Source organism: Chaetodon trifascialis, chromosome 2 (genome assembly GCF_039877785.1).
Source record: "Chaetodon trifascialis isolate fChaTrf1 chromosome 2, fChaTrf1.hap1, whole genome shotgun sequence".
In the NCBI taxonomy this organism is placed as follows: Eukaryota; Metazoa; Chordata; class Actinopteri; order Chaetodontiformes; family Chaetodontidae; genus Chaetodon; species Chaetodon trifascialis.
The window spans coordinates 20875153-20895527 of NC_092057.1; the positions used below are offsets into that span (position 1 = coordinate 20875153).

At 43.5% G+C, this 20375-nt stretch overlaps 1 protein-coding gene across 1 annotated transcript; it reads left to right on the forward strand.

The window, feature by feature from the left end:
• Positions 1 to 264: 264 nt before the first annotated feature.
• On the forward strand, positions 265 to 20005 carry LOC139344369 (lysyl oxidase homolog 4-like). The gene is made up of 15 exons (XM_070982474.1): positions 265 to 314; positions 1170 to 1438; positions 1533 to 2191; positions 2918 to 3123; positions 10400 to 10438; positions 10521 to 10728; positions 11930 to 12110; positions 13565 to 13719; positions 13819 to 13986; positions 14535 to 14697; positions 14785 to 15028; positions 15924 to 16039; positions 16427 to 16563; positions 19603 to 19714; positions 19828 to 20005. Exons 2-15 carry the CDS (start codon positions 1171 to 1173, stop codon positions 19896 to 19898), a joined length of 2727 nt encoding a protein of 908 aa, XP_070838575.1. The 5' UTR covers positions 265 to 314; position 1170; the 3' UTR covers positions 19899 to 20005.
• The last annotated feature ends 370 nt before the right edge of the window (positions 20006 to 20375 follow it).

Consider the following 20375-nt stretch of genomic DNA (forward strand, 5'->3'; position numbering starts at 1 on the left):
AATCACATATTATGTTTTGAATGCCTCTCCTCTGTGTTTTCATTGATTCCCATGGTTGCTTTTCATTTTGCACATTTTCTTTGATATATGATGGAAAGGACAAACGTGACCCCATGAAAAGGAGAAAAAAAGTTGTATAAATAAAGAAAATGGGAGGGTTGAATGAAGTGGCAGATCTGAGGGAGTGACAGAAAACGAAGGAGGGAGGGAAAAGGAGAATAGAGAGACAGCAGGAGCGAACGCACTGCCTTCCTTTCCTCCAGTGCTCGCTCCCTTCTTTCTCCTGGTGACTCCAAGCTGAGATCAACAGATAGGTGAGTTCTACAGCAGCAATTTTCTTTCTTCTCCTTACTTCATCCTTTGCCTCAGTCCATTTTTTCTCCATAATTCATCATTAATTTCATCCCTGCAGCTGCCTGATCTCATCCAACAATCTGAATTATTGCTTTTATTTACACATGTTTTCTTGTATTGTGTGTAGACATGGAAAGGAATGGAATTTGACTGTCACCCATGGGTGCTTGAATTGACTATAAGGTTCACCTCTCAGATCTGCTTATCTCTCCAGTTTCTTCCCCTCTGTTAGAAGAGAACATTGTAGGGGTGGTCCGAGGATGAATTAATCATTGCTCATTAACCAAAACGTCTCTCACAGGCACAGACCTTCTGCTTTATTTATGTGTGAGAACATTTTTATGATGGTGTTTATTTGCTTTTGTGTCTGTTGGCTAAATGCATGCAGCTAAGCTTGAGGGTTTGTGGAAAGCCAAAGTTTCCGTTGGCTGGATGCAGAGGCTACTTTTAGCTTTGGTTATTGCTCCCTGTGCCCTGACTGGGCTCCGTTTTCACAGTGTTTCTCAAGCATCTGACTGTCCTTTAAATGACTCTGATTATTTAAGAAGATAAAAAACACCTATCAATCTTTCATTTTACAGTGGAATGTCCCATTAGGGTTAGAAGAGAATTTTCTAATTACATGTTTTGTCAGAGTATGGAATGTGAGTTTCATGACTTTGCGTGATTTTTGGGATTTTTGTGGCAACATGTGCATATATATTTAGGTGCTCAAGCTTTATATGTACATCATCTCTATTCTCTGTACTGCTTTGCTGCTCATTTCCCACACCACTTATATTTCATTCCCATCATCCTGCTTTTTTTCCCTCCAGGATGCTGTTCCTCAGCTCCCTGTCCACACTCCTCTTCCTGCTACTCCACTACCCCCCTCAGCTGTCTGCCCAGGAGGTGCTTGTGCGTCTTGCAGGCGTGGGCCGGCGCAATGCAAATGAGGGACGCGTTGAAGTGTTCTATAATGGCGCATGGGGCACGGTGTGTGATGACGAGGTGGATCTTAACCTGGCCAACGTAGTGTGCAGACAGATGGGCTTCAAGCGAGGCTTTACCTGGGCGCACAGTGCTAAGTTTGGCGAGGGCCGAGGTATGTCCAACCAATGGCCGTTAGTCTTCAACACGTCACTTAGAAAGTTTTTATTTCTTTTAATTCAATCACTTACCACCTTTCTTGCTGTTAGGTTTGATCTGGTTGGACAATGTGCGCTGCAAGGGCACAGAGTTCTCCATTGCAGACTGTCGCTCCAATGGTTGGGGAATCAATGACTGCACCCATGCTGAGGACCTGGGGGTCATTTGCAGCCCAGAAAGGAGACCTGGTTACCCACAGGTCTCCTTGGAGGGGGCTCCATCCTCCAGGCAACAGCCAAGCCAGCCAAGACCGAGAAACCCACCACAGTCTGTGTCCCCTCCAGCTCCACCTTCAGTCCCAGCTTCCTCTGCAAGAGGCCATGAGATCGCCCTCCATCGCAACCCAACATCTTCCCGTCGCAACAACATCTCCCCACAGGAAAACGGCCATGAGATCCAGATCTTGCGACGGGGTCGCGGCGGTTCCAGAGTAGTCCCGCAGATTAGCTCAGCTCTGCCACAAGGGCACTCACTACCTCCACGTCTGGCAAATGGTGGGTCCTACAGGCAGAGACAGGAGGCAGCAAGGAACAGTCCACAAGCAGCAGGACGAGAGGCAGGGGGACAGGTAGACAGGCGGTCCCAGCCTCATTCTCAACTCCAGTCAGAGCGGAGGAGTGACAGGAATCAGCAGCTCAGTGGGAACCATGTTGAACCAGAGCCTGTTTATCCAGACATGGGAGTGGAGACTGATGCGCACTTCACGCAGGTAATAACACACACACACACAGACACACACAACCTCTAGTACACACCAAAAAAGTGGCCCAATCTAGCTTTATACAGAGTCCCATACATGTCATTTGTGGAGCCACAGGCCAGTGGACATGTATAATTAGAGACAAACCTAAAACCAGACCTTCTCCAGATCCAGTTCTTATGCAGCAGCAGGACTTTAAGTTTAGCACCCAACCACCAGAAGATCTACAGCCCAGACTCTTCAAACGTGCAAGAAACTCAGATGAAAGCAAACTGCAAGACATTTATCACTTGTGTTTACCTTACTTTCCTTTCAACTTGCAGAGTTTACACTTTCTTTACCATTTTGTAATCATCATGACACATATTCTGACACATTAAACAAACTCTGTTTTCTGTTGGTTTCCTTCCTGCTGCCTGCAGTACATAATGTGGATGATTAGAGAGTGTGATGATTAGAGACATAGCATGTCATCTTACCATGTTATTCTTCTCTCGATTGCGTGCTGTCTGCAGATATATAGTTAAACAATGTCTTGTTTATTGACATAAGTTAATTCTGTTTTAGTGTGCATGACAAAAGCTTGGTTCATGTGGGTTGAGGGTGAAGCCTTCAGAAAGTGTGACAAGGATCCATCTCTGTCTTCTGGCATTGAAAAAGCTTTTTTTTCCAGGATAAAGCAGTGCCATACTGAATTATTAATCACTTTTACATTTTTTGTTTTGTCATGGACAGGGATCAGTTCACTTGGAGGAGATCCGTCTACGGCCTGTGCTGTCCAGCAACCATGGCGGTCTGGTGACAGAAGGCGTGCTGGAAGTGAAGCATGCTGGGAGGTGGCGTCATGTGTGCAGCCATGGCTGGGACCTCAGCAGCAGCCGTGTCGCCTGTGGCATGTTAGGATTTCCAGCTGCAGAAGCGTTTGACCGAAATGCTTACAGGTGAGTATGTGAGAGCGGCCATGGCAGAGTAACAGAGGAGAAAGCAGACAGAAACACTGTGTGTGTGCGTGTGTGTGTGTGTGTGTGTGTGTGCGTGCGTGCGTGCGTGCGTGCGTGCGTGCGTGCGTGCGTGCGTGCGTGCGTGCGTGCGTGCGTGTGTGTGTGTGCATTACACATGTTGTGGGGACATAAATCTGTGTACACAGTTATATTGTGGGGACCTGCCCTCCTTATGGGGACCAAACAAGTCCCCATAACATAAATCATCAAATATTTGGTTGAGGTTAGGGCAAAGGTTTAGGTTTAGGTTTAGGTTAAGGTTACGCTAAGGGTTAGGGTTAGGGGTTAGGGTTTGGAAAGGAGAGGTTAGGGTAGGTTATGGTTAGGGTAAGTCTCAAAGAAATGAATATAAGTCTATGTAATGTCCCTAAAAGTGCATAACAGATGACTCTGTGTGTGTGTGTGTGTGTGTGTGTGTGTGTGTGTGTGTGTGTGTGTGTGTGTGTGTGTGTGTGTGTGTGTGTGTGTGTGTGTGTGTATTATGAAAGGGATGGAAAAGTGTGGTGGCATGCACATCCCTTCACAGATTAGGTGGCCCCATGCTTGGATTGCTGTTCCATTCCCCCAACCCCACCCCTAACCCCCTGTAGTAGAGGTTAACCACAACTACTGTCATTAGTACAACCACACTTGGCCTGACATGTCCAGTGTGGCATTGGCCGAGTCCGGCCGTCCGCCAGGTCTGTCTGCCCCATTGGCTGAGTGGGCCTCAATGCAGACCTTTAAAATAGTCTCAGAGAGTATGTTATTAATGTCAGATCCAGACTACAAGATTATCATCATCATTATGGTGTGTGTCTTTACATGAAACCTCCCTTACATGGTTTCTAATCTTATATAATTAAGAAACCCCCACTGAAACCTGCATGCAGCAGCACTTTCTGTTGCACAGTGGAATCTTTGAAAGTCTGAGGACTCACTTCTTATTGAGGCAATTTAATCTCTTTGCATGTCTCTATCAATATCAATATCAATATCAATATCAATATCATTAAATCACAAAATAAATTCATAGGTTTTATACCTTAGCATCATTGTGATTAGGTCTAAGCAGTGACATGTCTTGTAGTTAAGTAGAACAGACCTTGGCTAGCATCAATAGCTCAATATATTTGTGTTGCAACAAAACCTGCAGATAATCATCACCTCTTTTCTCTATTCTTTTCAGCAAAATCTCACTCAAAAACCTCACTTTAGACAACCTTTCAAAACCAAAGAGTAGATAGACAAAGTTAGCAGCGACATGACGCTGGTGAACATCGTGAAGCATTCACTGCTAAACAGCCAGATATTTCCCTCTGGAGTTGGTGGAGCCCAAACCATACTGGAATATTTGACTGGGATTCATCAGGTGGATAGAGACATGACTCTAAATGAATTAGACAGTTTCTCCACATCTGCCAGATGTGCAAAAAAGTGCTAATGCTACAGCTGCATGTGAGCTGCAGCTGTTGAATCCCAACAAAACAATCATTGTGTGTTTTTTGTTAATTTACAATGTGCTAATATTGTGCTCTGTACTCCAGTCATAGTTTAGCATATAGACAAAAAATTCATTGAGTTATAAAAGCTAGAGGCCCGGTCGGAAAAGAAACTTCAGCTTTCTATTTGTTATATGTTTTCAGAGCTCTTTTATTGTCCCTCAAACACAAATCATTTACTCAACTAATAATGTCAGGTTGTCGTGCTTATTTTGTCTCCATAAATCCAACTCATCCGTCCAACTTTAGCCATAAATACCCACTGGAGCACCTACACAAACCTTCAAAGCCATTACAAACATACCATCAAAACCCCAATACCTCACTCACACACACGCTAATAGGTCCCTCCGTCGAACCTCATCGCGCAGCCTCTTACGAGCCCTTGCATAAACAATGTACAAGATCCACAAGCATACGCAAATAAACACGCAAACACACACATACTTGTGCACACGTGAACACAACCCTCTGTGTGTCCGTCTGTCTGCCCACAGAGGTCTTTTTATGGCTTGGCTAACAGGACGACTGTACTGACCGCTAGCCTGCCCTGCACCATCTGTCTCTCCATGTCGCCAATAATTACCCCTTGTGTTATGCTCTGCTCGGCAGCAGCATACAGACTGCCTCTCCTCAGCTGCCCTGTTCACCACCACAGCCACAGCCTAGCAATGAATAACTCTCTCTCGTATTATCTTATCTCTTAAAGCTTCTTTGGAGCCGTGATATTCAGCTGCAGTGATGTGAGAAACTTTGACCCTATTTGTCCTCACATCCTTTTGCTCAAAACAGGAGCCCTTTAAAGTCACAGACGGAGCAAAGATTTGATCAAGAATCGGGCCAAGTCTGCTTGTCCGTCCTGCCAACTTTCTAAATCTAATGCTAATGTGGACAACAACGCTGAAAAAACACCTCAGAGTTGTGTGGAGAAGCACCATGTTTCTGTGCCAAGAACCCAAGCAGCAGCCTGTGTAAAGACTGGACCAGGCCAGAGAATGTTGTTTGTTTTTTGTCAACCTCCACCCTGGTACGTGGGAGACGAATGCAGCAGTCATTTTCGTCCAGCAGTAAACAGCTGATGGGTGTTTTTTAACAGAAATAACCAGCAACAAGAGGTGGATCTTTGGTGCCGCATGGGATCATGTATTTCAAAGCAGATAGTTATGTTGGAGTCCTTTTGAAAATGTTCGTGAGGTTGAAATTGTGTTGTATGTACTTAGTGATACTCGCCATTTTTAGCCATGCGAGCAGCACGCCTCTCGGGATGGTGATGTCTGTTTTGGTTTTGTTTGGATGTTCGTGGTCCCCAGAGGATAAAGCCCATTCACATCTCAACATTTCTTGGACAGATGGACTCAAAATTTGAGGTTGATGTTTCTGTTTTTGAGTGAAATATCTCAACAACTATTGGATGGAGTGCCATGAAATATGGTACAGACGTTCTTGTTCTCCTCAGGGTGAATTGTAATAACTCCCCTCACTTTTCATCCAGTGCCATCATCAGGTCAAAATTGAACTTTGTCCAATACTTTGGTTTGCAACAAGATACCTGCTGCCATTCCCATCAGCCTCAGCTGGACTCTGAGCAACATACAATGGTGAATATGGTAAACATTCTAAAAGCTAAACATCAGCATTTTAGCATTGTCACTGTGAGCATGCGAGCATGATTCTGCTGAAAGCGCTGCTGTGCCTAAGTACAGCCTCACAGAGCCACATAGCGTGGCTGTACACTCATGTTTGGGCCTATATTGATCCACACATGATAACAGTCACATAGCATCTTACTGCTGCTACCCACTGTGCTGGCAGTGTCCCATGCCTGCTCTTCTTTGGGGTTTGTGGCCACTAGAAGAGCTGTAATTACGGCCCGAGAGATCCTCTAATCTAGAATATTCTCTTGACTGAACCTGCTGCACACCCATCGCTGTGTCAGCACTTCCCTCTCTGGCCATGTGGTTGTTTTTTTGGTGCGACTGGCTTTGTTTCAGCCTGTTAAGTTGCTCAGCGCATTTTTACAGATGTTTAAATACTCCCCCACTTTGCCGTGCTTACAAAAAGCAAGTGCTAAAGCCATTTTCCAGCTCCCTTGTTTCATCACATCTACACTCTCTTTGAGGCTGACACTAACGTCTTCAGCTCAATTACTTTAACCCCCCGCTCCGTCTCCCCTCCTCAGTTACAGCTTTTTTAAAAGACTTGTTATGCCTTTGTGGCAATTATACTAAGACCCACATTTCATGGAAAGTACATCATTATGACCCCTTTGAGTTTTCGTTCCATGGAGGTTGATGGGATTGTCTAGAGGGTGTTGTGGAGTCAGTGTGGCAACCTGCTCTCTCCTGAGTGAGCCAACCGTTCCAGTTAGGCAGCTTTGCATTCATGCAGTATAATAACAGGTTATCTGTGCTTTCCTGACAGTCAGCTCCTCTCTCCAGTGTGGCTTATGGCATTGTGTGGTCAGGGTTGCATAAAAAAAAAACTGGCATTGAGCTGAAGATCCTGAGAAGTAAGAAAGTCCTCTCCTGGCTGAAGGATTCAGCAGCGCTGCGGTCAACCTGAATGTTGCGCCTGAAGCTTGATGCTGTGATTCCCTTCCTTTAAATCTCCTCGTAAGAGTGAGCGAGCCTCAACTCAACCAAACAGCTACATCCACTGTGATCTGACTCTCAGCAGGACAACTGAAATGTGTCAGTGAAAGCCAAACAAACATGCTTTTCCTCTTCCTGTGAAGTTAGGAGATGCTCATAAAAGTTGCCCAGTGCACAGAGGCTCCAGTCTTACATCACTGCCTTGTTTCCCAGCATGCAGTCATAACGTTTGGTAACAATGCTGGGGTTTTAAAGAGCTCTGTTTTTACAGAGGCAAGGCAGGGAAAGTTGATATGTACGTGCATATTTCCATGTCTGGTGTGTGTGAACCAACATGATACTGCTCGACCGCACAGCAGACACTGCCAAGCAGAGCAGGCAATTATATGGGTAGTATTCACTCCCCCCCTCCACCTCCTCCAAACCATGAACTAACACCCCCTCAGAGTCTGTCTCTCTCATTTTGATTTATCACCAAGTTATGAAACATTTTAAAATGTGCAAACATGCACAGATAGGGCTCGCATACGCACATATACAAGACACAAACAAATACACACTCATATATAACTCACATATACATACATTACATATGTATGCATGAAGGATCTCTCACATCTCATCAGCACAAGCGAAATTTACCCTGAAACACAGACATCCATTCTGTCGTGAAGATTTATCACTTGTTCCCTCACAGAGGTGGTATCTCCAGTTTTAGAGACAAGGCAAGGGCAATAGAAGGAAGGCAGGGAAGAAAAATGGAAGAATGAAGAAAACAGTGAGAGAGAAAAGACGCAAAAAAGAGAAAAGAGAGAGAGAGAAAGAACAGAGGGAAAGTAGGAAAGAAGGAAGGAAATATTTGAAGGGAGACATGAATGAAGTAAAAAAAAAAAACAGATATTAAGAGAGATACTAGCTGCAATATTATGTAAAATTTAGTGGCAACTAAATAGCAACTAGTAACTCCAGCTGGAGTAAAAAGTAGAATGTTTTCCTCTAACATGTAGTGCCTGACAAGTGTATTCAAAGCTGCGCTAATCAATATTTTTAAATGAATATATTACGAAAATGAAATGTTATATTAATAGCTCATAGTGAAAGTCCCACAGAGACCGTCACTAAAAACTGCAGTTCTCCTCAGCTCCACAGGCTGTTTTAGCATCTTTAACATTTAGGTTCACCCTCACTGATCACATCAACCATCAGCAGCAGCATAATTGTTTTCTTCAAAAAACTCCTACAAATTGACTGTGTGCTGCAAGCTCAGCTCACAGATACAGTCAGCGACTAGTTGGTTAACATAGTGCAGCATTTAGCAACTAAAAAGCCAAATATTGCCCTCAGAAGTTGGTGGTGACCAGAAAGAGAGCCAGAATAGAGTTAACGCTGCGCTCATATCCATCAGGTGGATAGAAACATGATTCCAGATGAATGATTAAGTTGCTTCATGTCTTCTAGATGCGTAATTAAGCAACTGTTAGTTAGTTAACTGCTAGCTTGTCATATCAGTTTAAAAGGTCACGCTGTCAGTGCTGTGCTGACAACACAAGTGGCCATGAAATAAACTGTTTCTGCAGGTTTAAGATATTTCCAGTGCAGCTACAGCAAAGACAGAGTCAAGGATTTAGTGGTTCTTTGCGGATTTCACTACTTTGTGTGCACTCATTGTGGAAGAGGAAAAGAAACAAATGTATCTACCAGAGGAAACCATTTGTCTGGACCAGACTGGCTGTCTAAATTACATTTCTCCACTGCTCACTGCTAGACTGCAGCAAACATCACAAAATAATGATATGTAAGTTTATCTGTGGACGGAAATTTCTATTATTGTGAGAGAAATCATATATACACAGTTTGCCCCTCACTGTCTGGCCTGATTGTAAATTATTTGTTGTGCACATGTTCCATACAGTAGTCTGTCTGATTCAGGGTTCCTTTTGCGGGTTTCCTTGTAGGCCCTTCCAGCCTCAAACACATTTCTCATCTCACGATGGGAGTGTGCAGGATAACCTGTGGAATACCAGGATACTGGGGTTCTCCTGGAGAGGGAACATCTCCTGTTTTAGTTTGCCAAATATTTAATTGCATCATGAATCTGGTTGTTCAGTAAACTCTCCTCCTGTCTATACTCGGTGTTCTGACTCATGTAATTCAGGCACACTCATGAAGGGCGTCAGTCACGCTGCACCTGTCTGTGGTCACGTTGGCCAATGCAAGTGGTCAGCTCTAATGTGTGTGTGTGTGTGTGTGTGTGTGTGTGCGTGTGTGTGTGTGTGTGTGTGTGTGTGTGTGTGTGTGTGTGTGTGTGTGTGTGTGTATGTCTCAGAGGGACACTTCCCAGACTGTGCCTGGTGTGTGAATCATTCTTTTTATTGAATTCTCACTTCTTCTTTTTTCTTTTTTTTTTAGGCTTTAGCATGGTGTGTGTGTGTGTGTGTGTGTGTGTGTGTGTGTGTGTGTGTGTGTGTGTGTGTGTGTGTGTGTGTGTGTGTGAAGGTGAAGAGGGCTCATTTTGTATATGGACACTGTTTCCCTTTAGGATTTGACTTTAGGTTAAAGTAATACCCATGAAACTAGACACAGTCTAGAAAAGCCTGTTGCAGTTGGCAGACCTCAATAAGACTTCCTGCAGGGATTAATGTATGGTGGCTTATTCATATTTTTAGTTTTTTTCCCCATGGATCCGCCAAACCAGACACTCGCTGTAGACATATAGACAAACACTGAAACAGAAATACCCATGAATAGATCTTAAAAAAAATAGATACAAAAAAAAAATCATGACAAGAAAGTGGTGGTTTTAGAGGAAAGACAGGAAGAAAGAGGAAATTATGTGATCCATTATTGTCAATCTTGCTCTCTCTTTCTCAGTGCCATCACTTACACAAGGGCTATGTTTATCCAAAGACACACATGCCCTTTCCGGCATGTTGTGTCTCCTTCATAGCTTTCAATTTGTTTATTCAAGGTTTGATAGACAGAGTAGGGATGTCAAGGAAGAGAAGAAAGGATGGCTGAGGAGGGAGGAGCACAGGAGGAGGGAATACTGTAGGATGCCTGGTTGTTTGGTTTGTTGGATGTAAAGATGCACAGATGTAATGTAATTTAAAACAAATCAATAATGTAATGTCCTCTTTCTCTCAGGAAACTGTGGGACTCCAAGTTAGCCGATCCATCCTCCAGGTAAAATCTGCACTTTGAAGGACTTCATAACTTGTGCATCAAAGATCAGAAGTAACAGATCACAAACATCTCTCTGCCCCAGGCTGAGGACCCAGATCAGTAAGAAGGGCTACTGGGTGGAGAAGGTGCAGTGTCAGGGTGTGGAGGTCTCTCTGGCACAGTGCCAGGCACAGCTGTCAATCCCCAGGAGTGACGTCCCATGCAGCGGTGGCATGCACGCTGTGGTCCGCTGTATCCCTGGATCCCAGTTCACACGCTATGGCAGAGCACCAGCACCACCTGCTGTGCCGGTGAGTGTGGAGGGGGAGTTGAAAAAATACAAATTGTGAACAAATGTGTGAAAATGAAAGAAATAGTTTGATATCTTAGGAGCTATAATTTGTTTTCTTGCAGAGAGTTAGATGAGACAGTTGACACCACACTCAAATATGCGTGTAAGCTAAATAGTTGAAGAATAGTTGAACAATTATCTATAGTATAAAGATCAAGTCCAGTCAAGTCAGTGTTATTTATGTGGCCCAGAATTGCAAAACACAATTACAAGCCCTCAAGGGGCTTTAAAAACTGTACAGCTTATTACACCATCTGCTCTTACACCCTCAATTCTATAAGGAATAACCAAAGGGAAAAAGTGACACCTAAAGACACACAGCTTACATCTGTTTGAGTATAAATTAAATCAATTAGATATCATGGAAGGTGCTGGAAGGTGGGTTTTGTTACTTTGTTTTGTGATTAGCTCGGCTAGCTGTTTCACTCTGCTCCTGGTCTATTTGCTATGCTAAGATAAGCTAAGAAGATCTTTTCATTGAACTCTCAGCAAGAAAAGCAAATAAGACTAAAAAGTTGTCTCGCACTGGCTTCCTGTAACATTCACAGTTGATTTTAAGTTCCTCCTGCTGTATACAAAGCCCTTAATGGTCTAGGACCAAGCTACATTGCTAACTCCCTTGATCACTATTTGCCTTCAAGAACACTGCGATCATCAGGTTTAGAGCAACAGCCAAAAGAACATCAGAGATGCAGCCATTGTCAATTACACTCTTAGCTCTTGAACGCGCTGCCTATAAATATCAGGGAAACCAGCTCCCTGAATATTTTCAAAATTTATCTCTTTACTTTAGCCTTTGACTGCTGAAGACTTCCTGTTACAGGCCTGAAACCTTTGGCTTTGCTTCAAGCTTATGCACTGCTGCACTTTATTTCAAATGTTCTATTTTAGTTGATTTTATGTATTCTATGTACTCTGTTTCTAACTTTACTGTGGTTTCTTTGTTGTAAAGCACTTCGAGCAGCATTTCTTGTATGAAGGGTGCAATACAAATAAAGTTCATTATTATCATTATTAGAAAATAACAATGAACAAAAATATGTGAAATGAATTTCATTATTAGGCTGAAATCTGTTTTACTGGTACAGCTGTTAAATCTGGAAATGCAGCTGAAAGTGCAGACAGGCTTTAAAGGTGTAACTTTCCCTTTCTCTTTCCAGCCCGTCGTGCGCCTGAAGGCAGGGTCCCGTCTTGGGGAGGGCCGTGTTGAGGTGCTCAGGGAGGGGAAGTGGGGTACCATTTGTGACCACCTGTGGGACATCAACGCAGCCAGTGTGGTGTGCAGAGAGCTTGGCTTTGGCACTGCCAAAGAGGCCCTCACCAAGGCTCAGCTGGGACAGGGTAAGACAGGACACATAAACATGTGTACATAATGTCAAACTGCACTTTGTAATCTTTGTGCTGCTTTCCAGTGATGTATTTATGTAGCTTTATTCACCGTGAAGTGAGGTCATGTTTAAACAAAGCTATAACTGGGTTTTTATTCGTCCTCTTGCCCTCATGGACATCTTTAATAATTTTATAATAAGTATAAAAAAGACCCCTGGCTACTGATCTGATATTGACTGTTCCAGACTCTGTATCAGGGTTCATCATGCATTCTGAGCATGATCACTTCAGCTGAGCGACCCTTTAGACTAAACACTCAGCAAAACGCAGCACTCCAAGAACCATGGGTCCGAGCACACAAATAAACCCAGAGAAAATGTTTACACCCTGACGTCTACTTCTATCGCAGATGCTGATTGTTGAGGAACTCTACCCATGACCAATTACACGAGTGTAAACTATGCTTGGAGGTTCCAGCGACAAAACAATGGCATGTGCTGCTGTCAAAATAAACCTGCTGTATGTGAAAAGTCAGCGCAGCTTTGAAACCAGGATGTCAGGCAATCAGCGCTGAGCAGGACCAAACGCTCTGAAAGATTGTGATTACTTTGGCACTGCTTTTGTTGTGGCCACGAAAAAATAGCGGCTAAACCATCTAGCAGTAACAGAGTTAAACATTTTTCTGGGACAAAGACCCCACTTTCACACACTCGTTTTTTTTTTGTTTTGTTTTTTTTTTCCTGCACTGACTCTGTAATCACGTTAATTTCCTCCCATTATCTTTCTGCCCAAATGAGCACATAGCATGTCCTATAATGGTGGGTGCATTTCCTTCATTCTATTTTACTTAATGATGTAATTCATGGAAACCGCTGGAGTGTTACTTTTAGGGCTCTGTTAAAGTAGGTGCTATTCTGCTGTTGTGTCTGAATAATGAACATGGTTAAATGGCAAAATGAAGCATTGTGGCTTTTAATGCCTCAGGCCAGTCTACCAGAGTTGTGTGAATACATAGCATAGAGGAGATGAATCTGTGTGTTGCAGGAGTAATGTGAAGGCTTGTGGGTAGTGCAGCTAGACTTGATGACATCATTAGCTATTTAAGGCCAAATTACAGGGTTTTTTAAGGCTTTAGCCTGCGCCTCACACACCTACGCAAACATAGATGTGTTCAAAGATTTTCTTCCATTTTGCAATTTTTGGTATCTATTTTTGTTCATAAAGTGTGGCCCTGGTGTTCAGCGTAGAGAGAGCTCTCTGGCTAAGCTCAGTTTCAGAGCCACATCACAGGCCCCGAACATGTCTGGGCTCTTAATCCCACTCTGTGGACATCTGTGGCTAAAGAGCCATCAGGTTTTAGAATCTTTTATGTACCGTATGTGTGTGAGTAGGCTGTCTTTTTGCATGTGGCTTATGGTTGGTAAAACATATGTGAATCACTCAACTGAAGCTCCATGCCCTTGTAGGTACTGGTCCCATCCACATGAACAGTGTGCAGTGTACAGGCAGGGAGAAGTCAATCACAGACTGTCCCCACAGACCGGTGCCACTTTACACCTGCAAACATACCCAGGATGTAGCGGTCCGCTGCAATGTCCCCAACACCGGCATGCAGGCCACGGTGAGAAACACATGGAAACATGCACACCTATCCACAGACGGGCATTTAACAGTATTTCTGGACTGACAAGAAAACACTGTCTCCTCCCTGAACCTTCAGGTGCGTCTGGCAGGAGGCAGAGAGCCATCAGAGGGCCGTGTGGAGGTGCTAATGGAGGTTGGGGGTGTGAGGCGTTGGGGAGCCGTCTGCAGTGAGAACTGGGGCATCAACGAGGCCATGGTGGTCTGCCGACAGCTGGGCTTGGGTTTCGCCTCAAGAGCTCATCAGGTAAACAGCAGAAACAGGTCTGTTGGTGTTTTTTGCAAGTTTCTGCTTCATCCTCTCATTCTCGAGACTTTTGTTCAGTGTGCGTCTATATTTTCTCCTCTCACTCGCTCTCTCTCTCCGTCCTGCTGTTTGTGTGTCTGTGCTGTGTTATTACCGAGGCCTGAGGTAATTACAGGCTTCTCAAACGTCCACTTCCAGCACACCGAAAATAAAAGAGGGAAAGTGAGGCGAGGAGAGATCGGAAGAAATTCACAGAGCAAACAAACTGAAAATAGAACTGTGCATGGAAAGGGCAGCGTGAGTGTGTTTTGAGGGGGGCTTCTGGGAACATTTAACAGGCACTTTCAAAATTGTGAAAAAGAGTGGAAAATGTGATAATGTGTACTGATAGTTCCTATAAAAAAATGGGGTTTCTTAGTTTATAGCAGAGGCTGCTATGGACCTTCAGCTGTGACATTTGTCATGTCCTGCGGTCGTTATTCCACAGCTGCACAAATGAGCTCTAATGATTTGTTGTGTGAATTTGTTCTCTTCTTGTCTCTGTGCAGGAGACCTGGTACTGGCCTGGTTCTACAGATGCTGCTGACGTGGTTCTGAGTGGAACTCACTGCATCGGCACAGAGATGTCCATCCAGCAGTGTCGCAGAAACACAAATGTGTACTGTCCCAGAGGAGGAGATGGTAGAGCTGCAGGAGTCACGTGTGTAGAAAGTGAGTCCAAAAACAGAAACATTTCAGCACAATCGCATATTTTGCGCAGTGGGAGTGAAATTAACTCTGAGTATTGACCTCTCATAGCTGCTCCTGACCTTGTCCTGGATGCCCAGCTTGTCCAAGAGACGGCCTACCTGGAGGACCGACCCCTCCACCTGCTCACCTGTGCTAATGAGGAGAATTGCCTGTCCTCCTCTGCCGCCAGGATGAACTGGCCGTATGGACACCGCCGCCTGCTGCGCTTCTCCTCCCGTATCATGAACTTGGGCCGCGCTGACTTCCGACCCCGAGCCACTAGAGAGAGCTGGACGTGGCACCAGTGTCACAGGTAAGACTGGGAGGAGGAAGGCCCCATAACAGTGTTTGCTCCCAGCAGCTGTGTCACTCACAGGATGCTTTCAGGGTTTAATTTGCAACAGCAGCTGCTCACTTTACGCCTGCAACCAGGTAGGGAGTAACTATGTGGTGATTTTAGCTGCTGCAGGGTTTGGTTGGAACAGAAAAGCTGCATAGTCTCCTCCATGGCACAGGACTGGGCATCGTTAGGAGCTGGCACAAGAAAAAGAAGCCTTTAAGAAAGTTGCTGCAAAAAATTCAAAGTCTGCAAGCAAAGACGAACTGCAAGTGCAATGTGATCACTGGGTGCAGCACAGTGCAGTGATATTTTTGAAACATGGACTATAAATAACCAAACACATACAAAAGTCTGTTATTTAACGCAATAAACACAATCTTTTTTTTTTTCTCTCCTCCAAAATGATGTTTACAATAAACATCTCCTCACTGGTCACCCAGTTGTTACAGTTAGAGCCATGACTGCACTCATGCAGCCTGGCTTCTTATCTCAGCGGTTGTGGTTCTGTGTCCCAAAACGGGAGGCACAGCTTGGTGTCTCTCTTAGCCGCAACTCAATCACTACCTCCCCAACCAGCAAACACATGGTTTGACCTTTAGCTTTTGGTAGAGTCTGTTCTGTGAATGGTTCTGTAATGAGAGAAAGAGTGACACCACACTGATATCTATCTGCCCACTTGTGTTTTTACAGATGTTGTCCATGTCAGTTTGACGCCTTCAAAAAAAAGCAGTCAGATTTATGGCTGCTGTATTTCAAATAAACCTTTTTTTTTCACAGCATGATGTTGGTGAGAATTTGTAAACAACAAAAAGAGCAGCAAATTCAACATGTCTTGCCTTTAACCTTGCCATCCTGATCCAATCCTCAGGCACTACCACAGCATTGAGGTGTTCACCCACTATGATCTGCTGACCCTCAATGGGTCCAAGGTGGCTGAGGGTCACAAAGCCAGCTTCTGTCTGGAGGACACCTACTGCCCTGACGGTAAGACAAATTAGAGATTAATGCTACATAAGTGGGCTTTTTGAGGGAAATCTGGAAAGGGGAGCAGATTCGTGACAAACAACGGAATCAAGAATACATAAAAGTGCAAAGCTGAAATCCCATAATGAGCATTCAAAGTCAGTGGCAGGCTGTAAGATCAGAGGCCAAGCCTAAATTGATCTTGGCTTCACAAAACCCAGACAGCTTTATGCAGTTTAGATCCTTTCTGTTCACTTGAAAGTTCCTTAAAAAAGATCTGGTTTTTAAATCATTTTGTTATAATTTCAGGCTGTCAGTCCACAACGACTGACAGTCAAGAAAATTTACACATCAGAGTCTTCTCTTTTTATCTCTCTCTTCATGTGTTTGCAACTGTTTTTCTACCAGGTATCCATAAGCGGTATGCCTGTTATAACATGGGACAGCAGGGTATCTCAGTGGGATGCTGGGACACCTACCGCCACGATATTGACTGCCAGTGGATCGACATTACAGACATACGACCCGGTGAATACATCTTCCAGGTAAGGAGGCTTATTTTCTAACTAAGGAAATTCCACCTGATTCTATCACAAACAGCTGCAGATGTCTGTAGAGTTAATTGTGAAATGGCTAGTTCAATAAAAATGCAGAGAAAAAAAATAATCCGCCCTTCAATCTTCATGGTGAAGTGGCATCATCTTAATCGTTTACACAACCTCTTGGATCAGGCCTGAAAGTGGAAAAAAAAAGAAAGAAAGAAAAAACAGAGCAAACACAGGGATTGGTGTTTCAACATCTGAAGGCACACATGAGATAAAAGATGTGATAAAAGACTATAATTTCAGTAAATGGGTCTTGGCTGTTTCAGGTGTACAGCATGTATGCAGTTTCAAGGGTGTGTGTCTATTTAAGGAAAGTGAATTTAGTCTGGATTTATATAGAAAGTAGACCTGCTATTAGTCCACCCTTTCAGAGAGTACAGGCTAATTGGCAGTGGAGCAGCTCTGTCAGCATTTTACATTTGTACAGACCCAGTTTTATGTTTAAAAGCTGAGTTTGTTGGTTCGACATCAAGTGTCTCATCTGTTTCTAGACATCCAATCTTCTGTGGGGACCTACTCATCTATCCTCTGTGTCATTTGTTCTATTTTTTCCTGACAGCTTAGTGGCAACAAGCTGCAATGATGTTTACAGTGTGTAATTATTTTTTGAGTGTTTACATAAAATCAGTTTGCCTTGCATGCGTGCGTGCATGCAGGTGTGGTCCGTCAGCGCTCTATGAGCCTGGATGCATGTGACAAGCCACGTCTTAAGAGATAAAGCCACACACATGTCATAAAGCAGAGATCCACTGTTACCACGACAACGTGACCCAGCAGCACTTTGTGGTCAGGGTTGTGGTTCAACAGTAGTTGAGCTGCTCATAAATTTGTGTAAGAAGTGAGAGATGGAGGGAGGGCGCAGATGCTCGCTCGCCTTTCATGCAGCTGGGTGTTTCTTTGAGTCTTCACCAAGGATCGCAGGGTGGCAGCCATTTTTAAGACCATACATTTAAGCCATTGAGTCACCTCAGCTTGATTGCTCCTGATTGCTCTGCCATTTAAAAATCACATGCACGACCTTGCAGTCTTTTACATGACAGTGACGACCTTTCATTGTTCTGTAAAACAGGCTGTGGGCCCTTTGTTTCACATTATTACAAGGGTTTTTAAAAGGACATCAGCTGCCACCAAGTTAATATGGTGTTTTACACCGGGACTATAAAATATGTGTTGAAATCATTGGCTGCACTGAACATGCAATATTAAAAATATATGAAGTTCTGGACACACTATCTGGCTGAAAATATAATGAAAATGAATGGTGATTTATGAATATTTTACATCTTGGACCTTTGACTGTAAATAAAATTGAAACCACAAAATTTATACTGTACTTAAAAAAATTAAATGGGGCTGCTTTGTTGAATATGTGGTCAGGTTATCTGTTTGATGTGTGCATCAGGAAAATTCATTTGTGTGCTTTTCTTATATATGGTGCAGGCAGGCAGACAGGGTGGAAAACAACAAACCATGGCAACCAACCGTGGCTACAGTCTAATGATAGGCTGCAACTTAAGTCCAAACCCAAAACTGTCATCTGCATCTCTGGCCCTCTTTTCTCCTGCATGGAGATAACAGTGGAAAGTGATGTCATGCATCACTTGAACCCCAAATTTATACATTATGATCTGTATAGAAAAGGAGAGGACAATAATCCTGTGGCTTCTCAGTTGGCCCGGTGGTAAACCAGTTGTTTCCCAGCTGTCTGAAGTGAAGTGTTACTTTCTCATTTGTTCCCTTACTTTATTAAAATACACGTCTTGCAGAATTCATGGTCTAGACTTAAACACAAACTTTGTCAACTTAACCAGCGAAGACTCCGGCCTCCCAACCATGCAATACTCCTGTGCACAGTAACCCCCCGTAGAGCTGCCTGTAGGCTGATTTTTCCTACTTTGGACAGATGCAGTTTTCTCCTGTTTCCAAGATAACCATCTCCTGGCTCTGACATAATATTTAGCATTCAGACAGGAGATTGATATCGACACATAGTCAGGTCTGAAACACAGTCATGTTGTAGTAAATCTTTCAATGTGGAATGAACGAATTTCCAAAAAAGTGAGACAATGGGGCACTCCCAAAACATCTGGAAGAATATTCTCACATATTACCACAGCAATGGTTAGTGGTCAAGCAGATTTTATCGCGTTTGTAAGGTGTAAAATAAGTTCTGTGATTAACCTTGTGGTTATAACCACAGTTGTTGAGCCACATAGTTGTGTCATATTTATGATAGACCACATTTCTTTGAACTCCAAATGACTTCTATGGAAACAACAGCAAGTTGAACTATTATGGTTGATATCCAACCCTGCTAACATACTAGTTGATAATTATAGATGGTATTTTCAAATTTTTCTCAAATAGATTTTTGTGTGGTGGGATGAATCTTTATTCCCAGATAGGTAAAGGAATCATTGACAGTTCAGCTGGAGGGGGGATGCATTTGGCTGTAGTGTTGAGGGGTATTTGATTGGATGCTGAACAATGATTTTATATCTAGAGATGTCTTTAGAATGCTTTAAAAGGATAAGTATATGCTTAAAGGAAACTTTTCCTGTTGACAAATATAATAGAATATCATCTGCATACAAGGAAATACAATGTATGTGGCCATAGATTACATCAGGTAAGACAAGCTGGGATGCTATAGCTGCTTCTGCAAGTGGTTCAATTGCCAGGATGAAGGTGTGGAGATGGGGGCAGACTTGTCTGCACAAGCCTTGAAATGGAGATGGCGAAGACAGTGCATCTATCAATACATGGGTACTTTTCCACATAGCAAAAGAACAGCAGTAGAACTGGAGTACATTTCATGACATTTATCATGACAGTTTATTTAGCAGTCTTTACATTTGTTGAAAGTCCTTAAATAAAGCCTGTCTGATCAGCTGGGGACTATGTGCAACCGTGATGAGGACTTGATTGATGTGACTTGAATGCTGCAGCATCTCATCTCGAGTCCCTTCTCGTTCACAGGTGGAGGTCAATCCTTCCTTAGACATGGCTGAGTCTGATTTCCAGAACAATGTGATGCGCTGTCGGTGCAAGTACGATGGAGCACGAGTTTACATGTTTGGATGCCACGCAGGTAGAGTGTGGAGACGTTTTCAGTGCACATACTTCCTCTCTGTTTCTAAATCTCAATACTTCCTGTTTTTGTAGCCATGTTTTCAACATCTCCTCTTTGTCTACCTCCATCAGGTGATGCTTACAGCGCAGAGGTGGAGGACTTGTTTGACCACCAACGCCAGATCTCCAACAACTTCCTGTGAATTAAGGAACACATAGATTTAATGACAGAGCAACTGTACAACTCCTCACCACACCTCAACATGGCAGGGGAAGGAGGTTGAATGACAATGACATGCCAGTAAATAGAAAGACGAGGGTCAGAGGGAGGAGGGTGGGAAACTGGGATGTTATGGGAGGGACTTCATGCAAATATGATTGATTAGGATCCCAGGACTGATTGTCATCAGCAGTGACTGTTCCTGATAGAAAATCAAAAATAGAAGAGAGATTTAAGGACAAATGTATAAAGAGAAGACAAAAAGTAGAAAAAAAAAACAAAGGAGGCCATCTCAAGAAACTTGTCACCATGACAAAACATAGAGTAGTTAACAATTTTACAAATGTGTCTTAAATTTTGTAACAAATTTAATTGCCTTGATCAAAATGTAACCACAGTTGAGAAAGTAATGACATGAAGGCACGTGAGAACAACAACTCTTTGCTATTACAGCACACCA

Coding starts and splice junctions, on each gene's coding strand:
- LOC139344369 (XM_070982474.1), top strand. CDS start 1,171: ATGCTGTTCCTCAGCTCCCTGTCCACACTCCTCTTCCTGCTACTCCAC. Junction 10,729..11,929: donor CAGCACCACCTGCTGTGCCG/GTGAGTGTGGAG, acceptor TTCTCTTTCCAG/CCCGTCGTGCGCCTGAAGGC. Junction 15,029..15,923: donor ACGTGGCACCAGTGTCACAG/GTAAGACTGGGA, acceptor TCCAATCCTCAG/GCACTACCACAGCATTGAGG.